The sequence below is a fragment of the Gadus macrocephalus genome, chromosome 5, assembly GCF_031168955.1.
Source record: "Gadus macrocephalus chromosome 5, ASM3116895v1".
Classification (NCBI taxonomy): domain Eukaryota; kingdom Metazoa; phylum Chordata; class Actinopteri; order Gadiformes; family Gadidae; genus Gadus; species Gadus macrocephalus.
Window position 1 is genome coordinate 21,712,938 of NC_082386.1, and position 16,160 is coordinate 21,729,097.

At 48.5% G+C, this 16,160-nt stretch overlaps 1 protein-coding gene across 1 annotated transcript; it reads left to right on the plus strand.

Annotated features, from left to right (window-relative positions):
• The first annotated feature begins 2,251 nt into the window (after positions 1-2,251).
• Positions 2,252-7,218, plus strand: LOC132457207 (aarF domain-containing protein kinase 1-like). Its single transcript, XM_060051284.1, has 2 exons — positions 2,252-2,496; positions 4,888-7,218. Exons 1-2 carry the CDS (start codon positions 2,252-2,254, stop codon positions 5,045-5,047), a joined length of 405 nt encoding a protein of 134 aa, XP_059907267.1. The 3' UTR covers positions 5,048-7,218.
• The last annotated feature ends 8,942 nt before the right edge of the window (positions 7,219-16,160 follow it).

Consider the following 16,160-nt stretch of genomic DNA (forward strand, 5'->3'; position numbering starts at 1 on the left):
ACACATCCTCTTCACTCATTGTCTGTTGAAACACATCCTCAGAACACATCCTCGTCACTCATTGTATGTTGAAACACATCCTCAGAACACATCCTCTTCACTCATTGTATGTTGAAACACATCCTCAGAACACATCCTCTTCACTCATTGTATGTTGAAACACATCCTCAGAACACACCCTATTCACTCATTGTATGTTGAAACACATCCTCAGAACACATCCTCAGCACTCATTGTATGTTGAAACACATCCTCATAACACATCCTCTTCACTCATTGTATGTTGAAACACATCCTCAGAACACATCCTCAGCACTCATTGTATGTTGAAACACATCCTCAGAACACATCCACCTGCACTCATTGTATGTTGTGTTACACAGGTATTGAATAAAGGCCATTTCACATTGTCTTTAAAAGGAGATGAGATAGAGGTTGTCTTTAAGTTCTGTCGCCGTACACATCTTTAAATGTCTGCACACATGAACAGCACGTCTAAAGTGGTATTGTTCAGGTCTGAGCCAGGTGACGGGGGGGGTTGTGTTCACTCCCACTGCGGTGCAGTAGCTGTCCTGCCGGCTGGGGTTGGCGGGGGGGGGGGGGGGGGCGTTCAAACAAAGAGAGAGAGGTACAGGATGGTCAGTATTGTTTATTTGTAAAACATTCAGTCAAAGGATGTGATTTTATTGATGCAATCTTTGAATCCCTATCAATTAGCATTGACTACAAATATGTCCAGTTTTTTTTGACTTACTAACTAGTTAAAGTGTTAAACATTGCAACTTTAAAATGAATCTTTATTTAAAGTGTACCGAACACGGTTGCTGATTGTCAGCCATGGCCTACACTGCCTTCGGTTCGGATCCACATGGTGATGTCAAAATGCAAAAGGCTCCCGACAGATATTAACATTTTGACAATGTTTCAAATGTTGACAGGAACTCGACTGCTCTAGACAAATACAAGCTTGGACCAAAGTTTAAATGGCTTACAATCAGGAATGTTACGTTTGTTTTGTGTTTTTATGCCTTCTACTCCATTTATATATGGAAAACCAAATGTTTGGTTCTTTTGTGGTAATAATGACAGTAATCATTTTCTGAGGTGTTAAATGAGCATTGCAAAACTATCATTCGAAGAATATTAGAATTTCCTGGGACATTTCACTCTACAAAGTTACACAATGACCTATAAAATAGAACAGTGTTCTGCAGACACAACATACCAAAGAGAAAAAATCTGGGTCATATATGCATATGTATATAATATATAACCCTCATAATAATGAGTAATATAATAATTAAGATAATAATAATAATTATTGCACCTATATAGCATTTTTCAAAGCACTGAAAGCTGAGTTTGGTGGAAGGGCCGTGACAACCACCCTGTGGCGTCTCTGAACCAAATCAAATCAACTCTTTACCAGAGTGCTCTCCACCAGAGGGAAGGGGTGTAGACAAGATGACAACGGCCTTTAACTCCTAACTGCTGCAGGATGATATGTGTTTTAGATAGGACTGGAATCAGGATCTTTGACACCAAATCACAGAGATCATCTCCCTTCTGCCTGAATGACCTTCTCCAAAATGAGCCACAATTAGAAACAATGAGAGGAGAGACATCTTGCTCCCCGGCTTCGGTCGATGTGGTTCGGCCTCATTCACAGAGTCACAGAGCGGCAGGTCAATCAAACCCTGAACACAATGGACTGAAACGCAGAGGAGAACTGGAACCAGGGCTGACACTAGCACAGGGCGAGAGACAATGGAGGACAGTGACTCAGTGACTCAGCATCTCTCTCTCTCTCTCTCTCTCTCTCTCTCTCTCTCTCTGATCGATCCTCAGCTCTACAACATGCACATTGTAACTGTGTATTATTTTGATTGCGGGGTGTAGTCCTATCACAATCAGGAGGTCTGATCTCTGGGGTGAACCCCATGGTCTATCCCCCTGTACCGTGTGTTCCCCTGGCCCCCTGAATGGACAGGATGTGGTCTCACCCCTGTACCGTGTGTTCCCCATGCCCCCTGAATGGACAGGATGTGGTCTCACCCCTGTACCGTGTGTTCCCCTGGCCCCCTGAATGGACAGGATGTGGTCTCACCCCTGTACCGTGTGTTCCCCTGGCCCCCTGAATGGACAGGATGTGGTCTCACCCCTGTACCGTGTGTTCCCCTGGCCCCCTGAATGGACAGGATGTGGTCTCACCCCTGTACCGTGTGTTCCCCTGGCCCCCTGAATGGACAGGATGTGGTCTCACCCCTGTACCGTGTGTTCCCCTGGCCCCCTGAATGGACAGGATGTGGAGATCCGCACCAACGTGTCGCAGTACCTGCCCCAGATCAGCGAGCTGCTCAACAGAGTGCCGCGCCAGATGCTGCTGCTGCTGAAGACCAACGACCTGCTGCGCGGCATCGAGGCCGCGCTGCAGACCCGCGCCGCCTCCTCCTCCTTCCTCAACATGTCCCGCTGCTGCGTCCGCGCCCTGGCCAGGTACACCTCCACCCTCTGTACACCTCCACCCTCCATACACCTCCACCCTCCATACACCTCCACCCTCCACCTCCGTACACCTCCAACCTCCGTACACCTCCACCTCCGCCCTCCATACACCTCCACCCTCCATACACCTCCATCTCCACCCTCCATACACCTCCACCTCCGTACACCTCCACCTCCGTACACCTCCACCCTCCATACACCTCCACCTCTGTAAACCTCCACCCCCCACCTCCGTACGACTCCACCCTCCACCTCCATACACCTCCACCCTCCATACACCTCCACCTCCGTACGACTCCACCCTCCACCTCCGTACACTTCCACCTCTCCCCTCCACCCTCCTCTCTCCACCTCTCCCTTCCAACCTCCACCTCCACCCTCCCCTCCACCCTCTCCTCCACCCTCTCCTCCACCCTCCCCTCCACTCCACCCTCCCCTCCCCTCCACCCTCCACCCTCTCCTCCACCCTCCCCTCCCCTCCACCCTCCACCCTCCCCTCCACTCCACCCTCCACCCTCTCCTCCACCCTCCCCTCCCCTCCACCCTCCACCCTCCACTCCACCCTCCACCCTTCACCCTCCCCTCCACTCCACCCTCCCCTCCACCCTCTCCTCCACCCTCCACCCTCCCCTCCCCTCCACCCTCCACCCTCCCCTCCCCTCCACCCTCCCCTCCCCTCCACCCTCCACCCTCCCCTCCCCTCCACCCTCCACCCTCCACTCCACCCTCCACCCTCCACCCTCCACCCTCCCCTCCACCCTCTCCTCCACCCTCCCCTCCACCCTCCACCCTCCCCTCCACCCTCTCCTCCACCCTCCCCTCCACCCTCCACTCCACCCTCCACCCTTCACCCTCCCCTCCACTCCACCCTCCCCTCCACCCTCCCCTCCCCTCCACCCTCCACCCTCCCCTCCACCCTCCACCCTCTCCTCCACCCTCTCCTCCACCCTCCACCCTCCCACCCTCCACCCTCCCCTCCCCTCCACCCTCCACCCTCTCCTCCACCCTCCACCCTCTCCTCCACCCTCCACCCTCTCCTCCACCCTCTCCTCCACCCTCTCCTCCACCCTCCCCTCCACCCTCTCCTCCACCCTCCCCTCCACTCCAGCCTGTCCCCAGAATGACCCCGGACTGACCCAGTTTGCATTTGCGATGTCAAATGACAACACACACACACACACACACACACACACACACACACACACACACACACACACACACACAGTTCCCTGTCCTGGCGGAGCAGCCAGGTTATGCGGGGTGTCTGACAGCAGAGAGCCGTCCGAGTGAGTTGAACACATCATCAGTTAACAGACGGCGTCCCCCGCCAGGCGTCCCCGCCAGCCCACCCTCCCCTCCCCTCTTCTCCTCTCCTCCTCTCCTCTCCTCCCTCCTCCCCTCCTCTCTCCCTCCTCCTCTTTCCCCTCCTCTCCTCTCCTCCCTCCTCCTCTCCTCTCCTCCTCCTCTCCTCTCCTCCTCCCTCTCTCCTCCCCTCCCCTCTCCTCTCCTCTCCTCTCCTCTCCTCTCTCCTCTCCTCCTCCCTCCTCCTCTCCTCTCTCTTCTCCTCCCTCCTCATCTCCTCTCCTCTCCTCTCCTCTCCTCTCCTCCCTCCTCTGCTCTCTCCTCTCCTCTCCTCTCCTCTCCTCTCTCCTCTCCTCCCTCCTCCTCTTCTCTCTCCTCTCCTCTCCTCTCCTCTCCTCTCCTCTCCTCTCCTCTCTCCTCTCCTCCTCTCCTCTCCTCTCTCCTCTCTCCTCTCCTCTCCTCCTCTCCTAGCTGCTGGCCATCCCCCCGGAGATCAACCTCTCCGTTTTGATCCGTCATGTCGTGATATATTTTGATTTTTCATATATTTATATATTTTGATTTAACGTCATATTCTTCAATAAAAAGGTGCAATTTAAAACGAAAATGTATTTTTTTTGGTTTTGCTGCTTAGAATTTGTTCAGTGAGATATTGGTCTCTGCTGCTAATCTCAAATCATTCAAATCATGGCCTGAGAGTTTTAAGGGCACTCTGTGGACTGCTGAAGGTTTAAAAGTGTCTCAATCAGGATTCAAAGATTTAACTAGAAATGTGAAATCACCGCCTGGTGCACCAACGTTTGTTCTGTTTAAATGTAAATGGGAGAAGAGACTTCTAGGTAAATGTATCTTCTGTCAAAAGCTGTTTTATTAATTTGTTTGTTTATGATAATAACTGACATCCGTATATGATGGTCATTGTCTCAACCCACAGAGCTCGCCCTCCAGCGATCTGAAAGCGCTGCCTCTTGCAGGGCTGCAGTTCACCAACCGGCCTAAAGGGGCCAGTAGTGAGAAGGAATTCGGTTTCTTACCCACAGCACCTTTAACATCATATCTTTCATCCTTTTCTTCATGCAGGCACAGGAGGAGCAAGGCCAGCTCCCGGACGCGGCGTCTGCGGATCTCAGTGGGCGAGGTGCTGGGGCTGTGGAGGCTGGGTCTGTACGAGGTGTACCTCCAGGTCAAAGGTCACCCAATGGCTCGCTGGCTGTGGGCCTTGCTCGGCTGCCTGGGCTAGTCATCAGCCTGGAGACGGACACACACACACACACACACACACACACACACACACACACACACACACACACACACACACACACACACACACACACACACACACAGATATGTAAATATCTAAATTATATTATTCTTATTTTTATTCATAAGTCCAAATCGCACATTGAGCTGTCAACATCTTGGCTGAAGACCCCTGGGAATATAAACAGAAGGACAGAAGGACAGAAGGCAGCCATAGGTATTATTATTGAAATTCAACCAGATGTTAAGTTGACCAAGACATCAGTCAATCATAACCAGTCACGCAGGCAGGCAGACATATGGCAGCAGTCAGTCAAATGAGACGTTTACCGGGAGAAACTAAATTGGCCTCAGTCCAGCAGTGGCATGCAGGCTGGGACTCAGTCAGTCCAACCCCACCGACAGACTGACAGACGGACAGACGGGTGGTGCAGCCAGTTAGACGTACACTGATGTAGGTTGAGATGCAGGAAGCCATACGGAGGAGTAACTGTTTCTCTGAACTTTCCGTTGTCTTTGCGGCCTCTACCTTTTGGTATTTATCTTGGGAACCAAGTAAGTTAGTTAAATTAAGTTGAGTTATCTTTTATTGTCCCTCTTTAAGTAGCACGATGAGGTAACGTTGATGGGTTAATGGACGGCTGACTCTAGCCATGACTCTTAAGTTAAGTTTCCTCTCCGTCTACGGAGAGTACCGGAGGCCAAACCTCAGCACTCCGTCACCAGGATCAGCTGCTGTTTGGGCACCGGCCTTAACGGTTGGACAATCTGTACTTCCAGCAAGGACGAAGACAGAAACTTATTTTATATTTCCATTGAAAGAAGATGTTGTGGAAACTAATGGATCCCGGCTCCCACGGAGAGTGGTTATTATGGGCTATAATACCTCATAACATGGCTTTCGGACATTTTTTCATGGATTTCACTCAAGGCATGTACTCTGGATTATCCATCTGTCTTTTTATAATTTAGTCGTGTGCTTATTTTGGGACCAGTTGAGTTCTATCTTGTTGGCCAAATACGTTGAAGATGAATGCACATGTGGTTTTCCCTCCAGCGTACGTCCAGGTGTTTCTATCAATGCAGAGAAGCGTCATCACGCCACTCTCAGTATTGTACTCCTCTGTTCTTCAGTGTTGTCTTTCTTGAGATTTTCAAACATCTCTTGCTGTGCAATCTCCCGCTGGAACCTGGGGCCAATTAACGCTGCTTTCATTCATCATACTGCTTTTATGTGGTTTATTTCATTTACAGATGAAAACTGCTTGATAAACACTGTGCACCATGTTGGGGTTGGGGTCTAATACTTGATTTCTTTGTGGGCCCAAATTAGTATTTGTGGTTATGAAGAGTTATGAGATTAGCCTTATGCAGTCCTGTGATGTGTTTCATTTGTTTTCTCTCACAGTTTATTGTTGTCTGTGAACTGAAGCCACTGCTGTAATTATTAAAGAATAACTTTTCAACCTAGATCCTATTTCCCCTCATGTTGGGTCTAAGTGACTAATGCACACAACAATTTCTGAAATTGTTTGTTGAGCGAGAGAGCTTCAACCTACAGACGGGGCTGTAGTGTGATCCTATGAGGCCAATGTCGCACATCCTCTGCCTGTTGTTCCACTGACATTGCGCAAATACAACGCGATAATAATGACCACAAAGACAAGCCTTCAAAACTTCTCCTTGAGCGAGACTTGACAATGACAAAGCTACCTGAAAATGAAAGTGAAAAAGAAAAATAGTTGTATTTCTCTGGAGGGATCCTTCCCTAATATTGTCTGACATAATAACAATCTGAGAGCAGCAAAAATAAGCACTTCTAGAGGACTCCCATTGTCGGGGGCTGGTAGCTCATCGGGTTACAATGCAGCCCTGCATTAGTCACACAAACACCCAAACCCATGGTGAGACAGGGTCGGGGTTGAAAAACCCCAAGGTCATGCTTTAACAGAATGGCATGTGAACATGAAGTGGCATTTTATTCATGGGAGATGCAATAGATTAAAGTTTTCTACGTGAGATCACACTTATTTTCATCAGTTCTCGGTTCCATTCCTTCAATTTGAATGTGGAGGGCAAATGCTGTCTATTAAATATAATCGAAAAGCCAAACGGTAGTGTCTTGAAATAAAGATTTTACATTGCCAAAGACCTGACTGAACTTATTTCACAGTCTGTCTTTCAGCCTATATGTATGGTCATTTAGAAAAGGACACTTCTAATCTTGCCTAGTCGCAAAAGTCAGCAGACCTCATCCCTGATCAGAGTCATGGCCACCGGCCGGCATCAGGTCAAAGGCCTCCATGACTGGATGCTGCCACAGCGATCAGATTCCTGTGTCGGTTCCATGAAACCAGTCTGAACTGGTCAGGACAGCAACGTCAAACACTAACTCCTTGCAGTGGGAACATTGGCTGGGCTTGCGTTCCACATCTGACCCTCGACCAGCGTCCCAGACCTCTCCTCAAGGGTTCCTCATTCAGGACTGGAGAAACTCCGCCCTGGTCTGAGTCTCCTTTGGTGCTGGCAACCTGTAAACGCCTTTTAGAATCAATGTGAACACATGGTCTGGGTCCTCATGCTCTGATAGGGGCGCGTTCCCGTTGGGATGCTGGGTGCCCTGTGGGCTCGTGTTGTGTCTGTGTGCAGCCGGCGACACTGTAGCCCTGATTAGGTGCTATAGACTCGACTTTAAAAGCCCCCCCCCCCAAGGACCGCCTCTGAGGGGCTTTGAATTTAAGGATCTGTGGTTAAGACTGTGGTTCAGGTGACTGTCTCTCCCCCAGCGAGTAGGTCATCGTGAAACATGTCTACACACAGTCACACACACACACACGTTATTATGTCAGACAATATTAGACACACACCGACACAGACACACACAGACAGACAGACGGACAAACACACACAATCCAAAGGCTCCTCCCCCTGTAGGTCAACGCGGTCCATCTGACGCGCTCCCCGACCAACGCTCTGATGAGTAGGGGCAGTATGTGAGTCTGAGTAGGGGCATTAGGGGCAGTATGTAGTCTGAGTAGGGGCATTAGGGGCAGTATGTGAGTCTGAGTAGGGGCAGTATGTGAGTCTGAGTAGGGGCATTAGGGGCAGTATGTGAGTCTGAGTAGGGGCATTAGGGGCAGTATGTAGTCTGAGTAGGGGCATTAGGGGCAGTATGTGAGTCTGAGTAGGGGCAGTATGTGAGTCTGAGTAGGGGCATTAGGGGCAGTATGTGAGTCTGAGTAGGGGCATTAGGGGCAGTATGTAGTCTGAGTAGGGGCATTAGGGGCAGTATGTAGTCTGAGTAGGGGCATTAGGGGCAGTATGTAGTCTGAGTAGGGGCATTAGGGGCAGTATGTGGTCTGAGTAGGGGCATTAGGGGCAGTATGGGGTCTGAGTAGGGGCAGTATGTGGGCCTGAGTAGGGGCATTAGGGGTAGTAGGGGCAGTATGTGGGCCTGAGTAGGGGCATTAGGGGCAGTATGTGGTCTGAGTAGGGGCATTAGGGGTAGTAGGGGCAGTATGTGGGCCTGAGTAGGGGCATTAGGGGCAGTATGTGGTCTGAGTAGGGGCATTAGGGGTAGTATGTGGGCCTGGGTAGGGGCAGTAGGGCAGTATGGGGGTCTGAGTAGGGGCATTAGGGGCAGTATGTAGTCTGAGTAGGGGCATTAGGGGCAGTATGTGGTCTGAGAAGGGGCAGTATGTGGTCTGAGTAGGGGCATTAGGGGTAGTAGTGGCAGTATGGGGCCTGAGTAGGGGCAGTATGTGATCTGAGTAGGGGCATTAGGGGTAGTAGGGGCAGTATGGGGCCTGAGTAGGGGCATTAGGGGCAGTATGTGGTCTGAGTAGGGGCATTAGGGGTAGTAGGGGCAGTATGGGGCCTGAGTAGGGGCAGTATGTGATCTGAGTAGGGGTAGTAGGGGCAGTATGGGGCCTGAGTAGGGGCAGTAGGGGCAGTATGTGGTCTGAGTAGGGGCAGTATGGGGTCTGAGTAGGGGCATTAGGGGCAGTAGGGGCAGTATGTGGTCTGAGTAGGGGCATTAGGGGTAGTAGGGGCAGTATGTGGTCTGAGTAGGGGCATTAGGGGCAGTATGTGGTCTGAGTAGGGGCATTAGGGGCAGTATGTGGTCTGAGTAGGGGCATTAGGGGCAGTATGTGGTCTGAGTAGGGGCATTAGGGGCAGTATGGGGTCTGAGTAGGGGCAGTAGGGGCAGTATGTGGTCTGAATAGGGGCATTAGGGGTAGTAGGGGCAGTATGTGGTCTGAGTAGGGGCATTAGGGGCAGTATGTGGTCTGAGTAGGGGCATTAGGGGGCAGTATGTGGTCTGAGTAGGGGCATTAGGGGTAGTAGGGGTAGTATGTGGCCTGAGTAGGGGCATTAGGGCAGTATGGGGCCTGAGTAGGGGCAGTATGTGGTCTGAGTAGGGGCATTAGGGGTAGTAGGGGCAGTATGGGGCCTGAGTAGGGGCAGTATGTGGTCTGAGTAGGGGCAGTATGGGGCCTGAGTAGGGGCAGTAGGGGCAGTATGTGGTCTGAGTAGGGGCATTAGGGGCAGTATGGGGTCTGAGTAGGGGCATTAGGGGCAGTATGTGGTCTGAGTAGGGGCATTAGGGGTAGTAGGGGCAGTATGTGGTCTGAGTAGGGGCAGTAGGGGCAGTATGTGGTGTGAGTAGGGGCATTAGGGGCAGTATGTGGTCTGAGTAGGGGCATTAGGGGGCAGTATGTGGTCTGAGTAGGGGCATTAGGGGGCAGTATGTGGTCTGAGTAGGGGCATTAGGGGTAGTAGGGGCAGTATGTGGTCTGAGTAGGGGCATTAGGGCAGTATGGGGCCTGAGTAGGGGCAGTAGGGGCAGTATGTGGTCTGAGTAGGGGCATTAGGGGTAGTAGGGGCAGTATGGGGCCTGAGTAGGGGCAGTAGGGCAGTATGTGGTCTGAGTAGGGGCATTAGGGGCAGTATGTGGTCTGAGTAGGGGCAGTAGGGCAGTATGTGGTCTGAGTAGGGGCAGTAGGGCAGTATGTGGTCTGAGTAGGGCATTAGGGGCAGTATGTGGTCTGAGTAGGGGCAGTAGGGCATTAGGGGCAGTATGTGAGCCTGAGTAGGGGCAGTATGTTGTCTGAGTAGGGCAGTATGTGGTCTGAGTAGGGGCATTAGGGGCAGTATGTGGTCTGAGTAGGGGCAGTATGTGGTCTGAGTAGGGGCAGTATGTGGTCTGAGTAGGGGCATTAGGGGCAGTATGTGGTCTGAGTAGGGGCAGTAGGGCATTAGGGGCAGTATGTGAGCCTGAGTAGGGGCAGTATGTGGTCTGAGTAGGGGCAGTATGTGGTCTGAGTAGGGGCATTAGGGGCAGTATGTGAGTTGGTGTGCATTGAGAGACGGTGATCAGTGTTTAGTGTTTTGTTATGCATGTGTGTTTGTGAGTCTTGGTTTGTGTCCATCCAAACGTGTGTGTGTGTGTGTGTGTGTGTGTGTGTGTCTGTGAGAGCACGACAAAGTTGATGGTCGGATTAGATGAGTAATACGTCTCGCTGTTTATGTGTGTGTGTGTGTGTGTGTGTGTGCATTTGTGTGTTTGTGTGTGTGTGAGCGTGTGTTTGTGTGAGTGAGTGGCCTTAAGCTGAGTCTGTTAGCCTCAGGAGAAACATCCATCTCTATCACCCAGACCGGCCCAGGCCTGTCATCACTAATAGAACCTGGAGAACTAACTCTATTTTTGTCTCTCTCTCTCTCTCTCTCTCTCTCTCTCTCTCTCTCTCTCTCTCTCTCTCTCTCTCTCTCTCTCTCTCTCTCTCTCTCTCTCTCTCTGGTCTAACAGTGGTGGAGGTGTTAAAGGTCATTGTTCGCTGATAAACTTCCAGTCATTGTGTATCTTCTCAAACATCGACTAGAGGTGATTTTTCCAATCGACCCAAAATTTGTTTGTTGAAAAAGTAGAGCAGCCCTCGTTGTGCACCATACTGAAGAGAAAATCACTGATCACAGAACTACTAAACTAGAACAACGTTACACCTGCAGTCCAAAACATTCAGATCAACAACAGATCACAGAACAGCCGGAGGCCTAGCTCCTCCTCCTCCCTAGCTCCTCCTCCCTGTAGGAGGCCTAGCTCCTCCCCCCTGTAGGAGGCCTAGCTCCTCCTCCCTGTAGGAGGCCTAGCTCCTCCTCCCTAGCTCCTCCTCCTCCCTGTAGGAGGAGACCCTCCTCCCTGTAGGAGGCCTAGCTCCTCCTCCCTGTAGGAGGCGGAGCTCCTGAACTCCTGCGTTAGATATAGTTAGTATGGTATAATATAGTTAGTATAATATAGTTAGTGTAGTATAATATAGTTAGTGTAGTATAATATAGTTAGTGTAGTATAATATAGTTAGTGTAGTATAATATAGTTAGTATAGTATAATATAGTTAGTATAGTATAATATAGTTAGTGTAGTATAATATAGTTAGTATAGTATAATATAGTTAGTATAGTATAAAATAGTTAGTGTAGTATAATATAGTTAGTGTAGTATAATATAGTTAGTATAGTATAATATAGTTGGTGTAGTATAATATAGTTAGTATAGTATAATATAGTTAGTGTAGTATAATATAGTTAGTATAGTATAATATAGTTAGTATAGTATAATATAGTTAGTGTAGTATAATATAGTTAGTATAGTATAATATAGTTAGTATAGTATAATATAGTTAGTATAGTATAATATAGTTAGTGTAGTATAATATAGTTAGTGTAGTATAATATAGTTAGTGTAGTATAATATAGTTAGTATAGTATAATATAGGGTGTATAGTTAGTATAATATAGTTAGTAAAGTATAATATATTTTGTGTAGTTAAGTTTGGTATAATATAGTTTGTATAGTTAGGATAGTATAATATAGTTTGTATAATATAGAGTGTATAGTTAGTATAGTATAATATAGTTTGTATAGTATAATATAGAGTGTATAGTTAGTATAGTATAATATAGTTAGTAAAGTATAATATATTTTGTGTAGTTGAGTTTAGTATAATATAGTTTGTATCTTTAGTATAGTATAATATAGTTAGTTCTGTTTATATTTCAGTCATGTTCTCACAAAATGTTGCAGTGTACTTGGATTAAATAAGGGGGGATATGAGTATACAAAATAAAATAAAATACATGTACAACATGTTAACACATTTTTCGATATGTGTAATCTGAGGCCCAGGCCTATAATCCCCTGTAATTGCTGGGTAATAGACCATTAATGCTAACATTAAGAGTTACTGCTGCTGGGGAAGTTTGTAGTGTGTCCTGAGACCATGCAGAACAAGTGATAACAACAGAGCTGTGTAATCCTCACTGATGACAGGTGATCAATGAGCTAATCCAATCAATTGCTCTGGGACAGATGACAGCTGGACGTCCAACAACTGCTTGACATTAACAGAATACGATGTCCGTCCTTCCTGAAGGAAAATCTGTACACATAAAGTATCTGCCAACATCAAAATGTCCCAAGCCCATCCTTTGCTATCTGCAAGAACTTCATTTGTATTTACGACATAAATACAAATAAAGTTGTATTGCTCTGCTGAGACCTTGAGAGAGCTTGTAAAACATGGAAATATGTCTCCAATAGATCGACTGATTGTAGTTAGGGAACAAAGTGAAATTTGTCTTTCTCAGTAAATGCAGCTTGTTGATTTTGGTAAAAAGAAAAAAAATTGGGGATACAAACCCAACATGTCTTGCTAACTTTAGTTTGGAGTTCTTTAGATCCACTAACGGGCTCAGACCTTGACGATGTCTTGTGACCTTTCCAATCAGCGTTATGTGTCTTTCTTGTTTTGTGTGATTGTTGTGCGCCTCACGTGTGACTGGTGGACCCGTCTTCCTGTTCAGTAAACCTTCCTCAGCCCGCAGCCAGACGAGGCCAGAACCGACAGACCGTCTGTTGGTTGGGTTCACTGCCCTGCCTCTCCAAAGCACCGCACATTGTATCTAATGTAGATAACTGTGTGTGTGTGTGTGTGTGTGTGTGTGTGTGTGTGTGTGTGTGTGTGTGTGTGTGTGTGTGTGTGTGTGTGTGTGTGTCTGTGTGTCTGTGTGTCTGTCTGTCTGTCTGTCTGAGAGAGAAGGTGTCTCCCTCTGTCTCCCTATGATGAGATATGTACTGCACATCTGAACAAGTTGCAGCTTCCCGTAATGTTTGATTGTTTCTGCTCGTATTAAGTTAAAAGGCAATGTGTATTCTCTCTCTCTCTCTCTCCCTCCCTCTTTCTCTCCCTCTCTCTCTCTCTCTCTCTCTCTCTCTCTCTCTCTCTCTCTCTCTCTCTCTCTCTTTCCTCTCTCTCTCTCTCTCTCTCTCTCTCTCTCTCTCTCTCTCTCTCTCTCTCTCTCTCTCTCTCTCTCTCTCTTTCTCTCTCTCTCTCTCTCTCCCTCTCTCTCCCCCTCATTTTCGATGAACCCACATCCATGATATAAAATGCAGACGTCACGTAATCACTGGATCCTGGGAGGGGAGTGTTTACAAACTGGGAGTGACATCGTGGCTTCGTGTACCGTGTAAGACGACGTGAAATAGAAAATGTTGTGTTATTTTTTTTGTTATGTGTTTTTATCAGGTCATCATGCGGTAGCTTTCCAAACATGAATGGATGAACGGAGGAATGAATTTATGAATGCAGAGTGATTCAGTGCAAGCTGGTGGACACAGAGCTGATGTTGCTCTACCTGCTAGGTGGGGGGGGGGGATTTACCTCCTCCACTGTCGCAAGGTCATCTAACGTCCCTCGGTTTCCAAGACAACAGGCGGAAAGAGCCATTTGGGGCGATTATTACAGATTAGATCCAACAGGAATTCACCATGGCTCTCCCTCTCCCTCTCCCTCCCTCTCTCTCCCTCTCCCTCTCGCTCCCTCTCCCTCTCTCCCTCTCCCTCTCCCTCTCTCCCTCTCCCTCTCCCTCTCTCTCTCTCTCTCTCTCTCTCTCTCTCTCTCTCTCTCTCTCTCTCTCTCTCTCTCCCTCTCCCTCGCTCTGTCTCTCTTTATCTCTATATGTATATCTCTCCCTATCTCTATATATGTGTGTGTGTGTGACTCTTTATCTATTTATCTGTCTCTCTGTCTCTCTTTATCCATCTATCAGAGCAAATGGTCTTTACTATGCCTCCCTCTTTTGGTTAGATGAAGTGAGAATGGGACCACAGGCTGACGATTCACACATCACTTGGTCATAGTAGTGACTCCTCATCCCTCTGGATTCAGCCTAATGTTATTGGACAGAGTGAATGATGGCCCAGCTCAGTCTAAGTCAATTGTGCGTCTGTAGTATTTAGGCCAGGTCAAATACCTTTAGTAAGCAAGACTTTGTGCTTAATGTAATTTCTTAGTAACCACAGGTTACCCAATGTTATGGACACGCACACGCATATATATATATATATATTCAAAAAGAAAATCTACGCAAACATTATGGCACATAACATGAGTGTCCTAATCCGAAAGCAATTATACCTGTGACCCTGCAACCAACACATTGGTGTGACAGGCAGACAGACACACAGATGAGCACACACAGACACGCACACGCACACACGCACACAAACGCAGACACACATGCCACAGCGCGTGTCCCGGTAACTGTTAACGACTGTCAGCCGTGAAATTACTTTAACCAACCTCTGCGGCGATGTGGCGGACAGGAAATGCAGCGAGGCGCTTCTGACAGACGCAACAGAGACCAGAACAGGAAGCACATAATAGAGAACGCAATTTAACGATCGCCTCTGATTGAGCCTGGAGCTGTTGGCTTTATTATTTATTTATCCTCACTGAAAGTATGATATATCCGAAGATTTGAGTTCATCTCTGGAATACCGTCCATGCCTGCTGTAGCGGTGGCCTTAAGGGAACCTATTGGGGGTCTCATCATACCAACGCATCGCTGGCTCGTTGCCGGGGACAACCGTCTGTATACATGTATGACCGGGCGGGTCGACCTCAGGTCACTTCATTTGATATGACCAGAGGGAAAAAGTGTCTGTGTGTGTGAGTGCGTGCCTGAGCGTGCGTGCATGTGTGTGTTCGTGTGTGCGTGTGTGTGTTCGTGTGTGTGTGTGCGTGCGTGTGTGTGTGTCTGCGTGTGTGCATGTGCATGCGTGCGTGCGTGTGTGCATGTGTCTTTGTTTGTGTGTGTGTGTGTGCGTGCGTGCGTGTGTGCATGTGTCTTTGTTTGTGTGTGTGTGTGTGCGTGCGTGCGTGTGTGCATGTGTCTTTGTTTGTGTGTGTGTGTGTGCGTGCGTGCGTGTGTGCATGTGTCTTTGTTTGTGTGTGTGTGCGTGCGTGCGTGTGTGCATGTGTCTTTGTTTGTGTGTGTGTGCGTGCGTGCGTGTGTACATGTGTCTTTGTTTGTGTGTGTGTGTGTGTGCGTGCGTGCGTGTGTGCATGTGTCTTTGTTTGTGTGTGTGTGTGTGTGCGTGCGTGCGTGTGTGCATGTGTCTTTGTTTGTGTGTGTGTGTGTGCGTGTGTGCATGTGTCTTTGTTTGTGTGTGTGTGTGTGCGTGCGTGCGTGTGTGCATGTGTCTTTGTGTGTGTGTGTGTGTGTGCGTGCGTGTGTGTCTGTCGGGAGAGGGCGGAGTGTGTGTGGAGATGCTGGGTTAACCTGTGCACACTGATTGCTCAATGCACCACAGGTGTGCAGCCCCCCCAGCCCAGAGGCCGTCAGTCTGTCCGTCAGTCTGTCTGGGGCCGTCATCCACACGCACTCCGCTGTGAGACCGCAGCGTATCACGACTGCCTCCATCGTGGCTTTGGGAAGCTCAGGAGGTCATCAGCAGTTGGAATCATTTGGTGATTAAATTCTGATAATATATATAATTCACTTTTAAAAACCCTAACTTAAAGGTATTATTCAAGAGTTATTATTGCCTTTGACATTTTATTATTTGAGAGTAATTTGTTCAGAATGGAGGCCGTCAATCAGCTGCCATCAGTGGGTGAAGTGTGCTGTGAGAAGGTCTACTCTGAGCTCTGTTGATTGGCTGCCTCTGGATCAGACGATTCAGATTTTAGCCCAATCCTGGCTCTTTTCAGACTATTCTCCACCCTGATTGGTTCAGGGTAATCCATCGTGC

Excerpts from the sequence above, each read along its gene's own strand:
- LOC132457207 (XM_060051284.1), top strand. The coding sequence starts at position 2,252 with ATGTGGTCTCACCCCTGTACCGTGTGTTCCCCTGGCCCCCTGAATGGA. Across the intron at positions 2,497-4,887 it reads TGCGTCCGCGCCCTGGCCAG|GCACAGGAGGAGCAAGGCCA; the intron begins GTACACCTCCAC and ends TTCTTCATGCAG.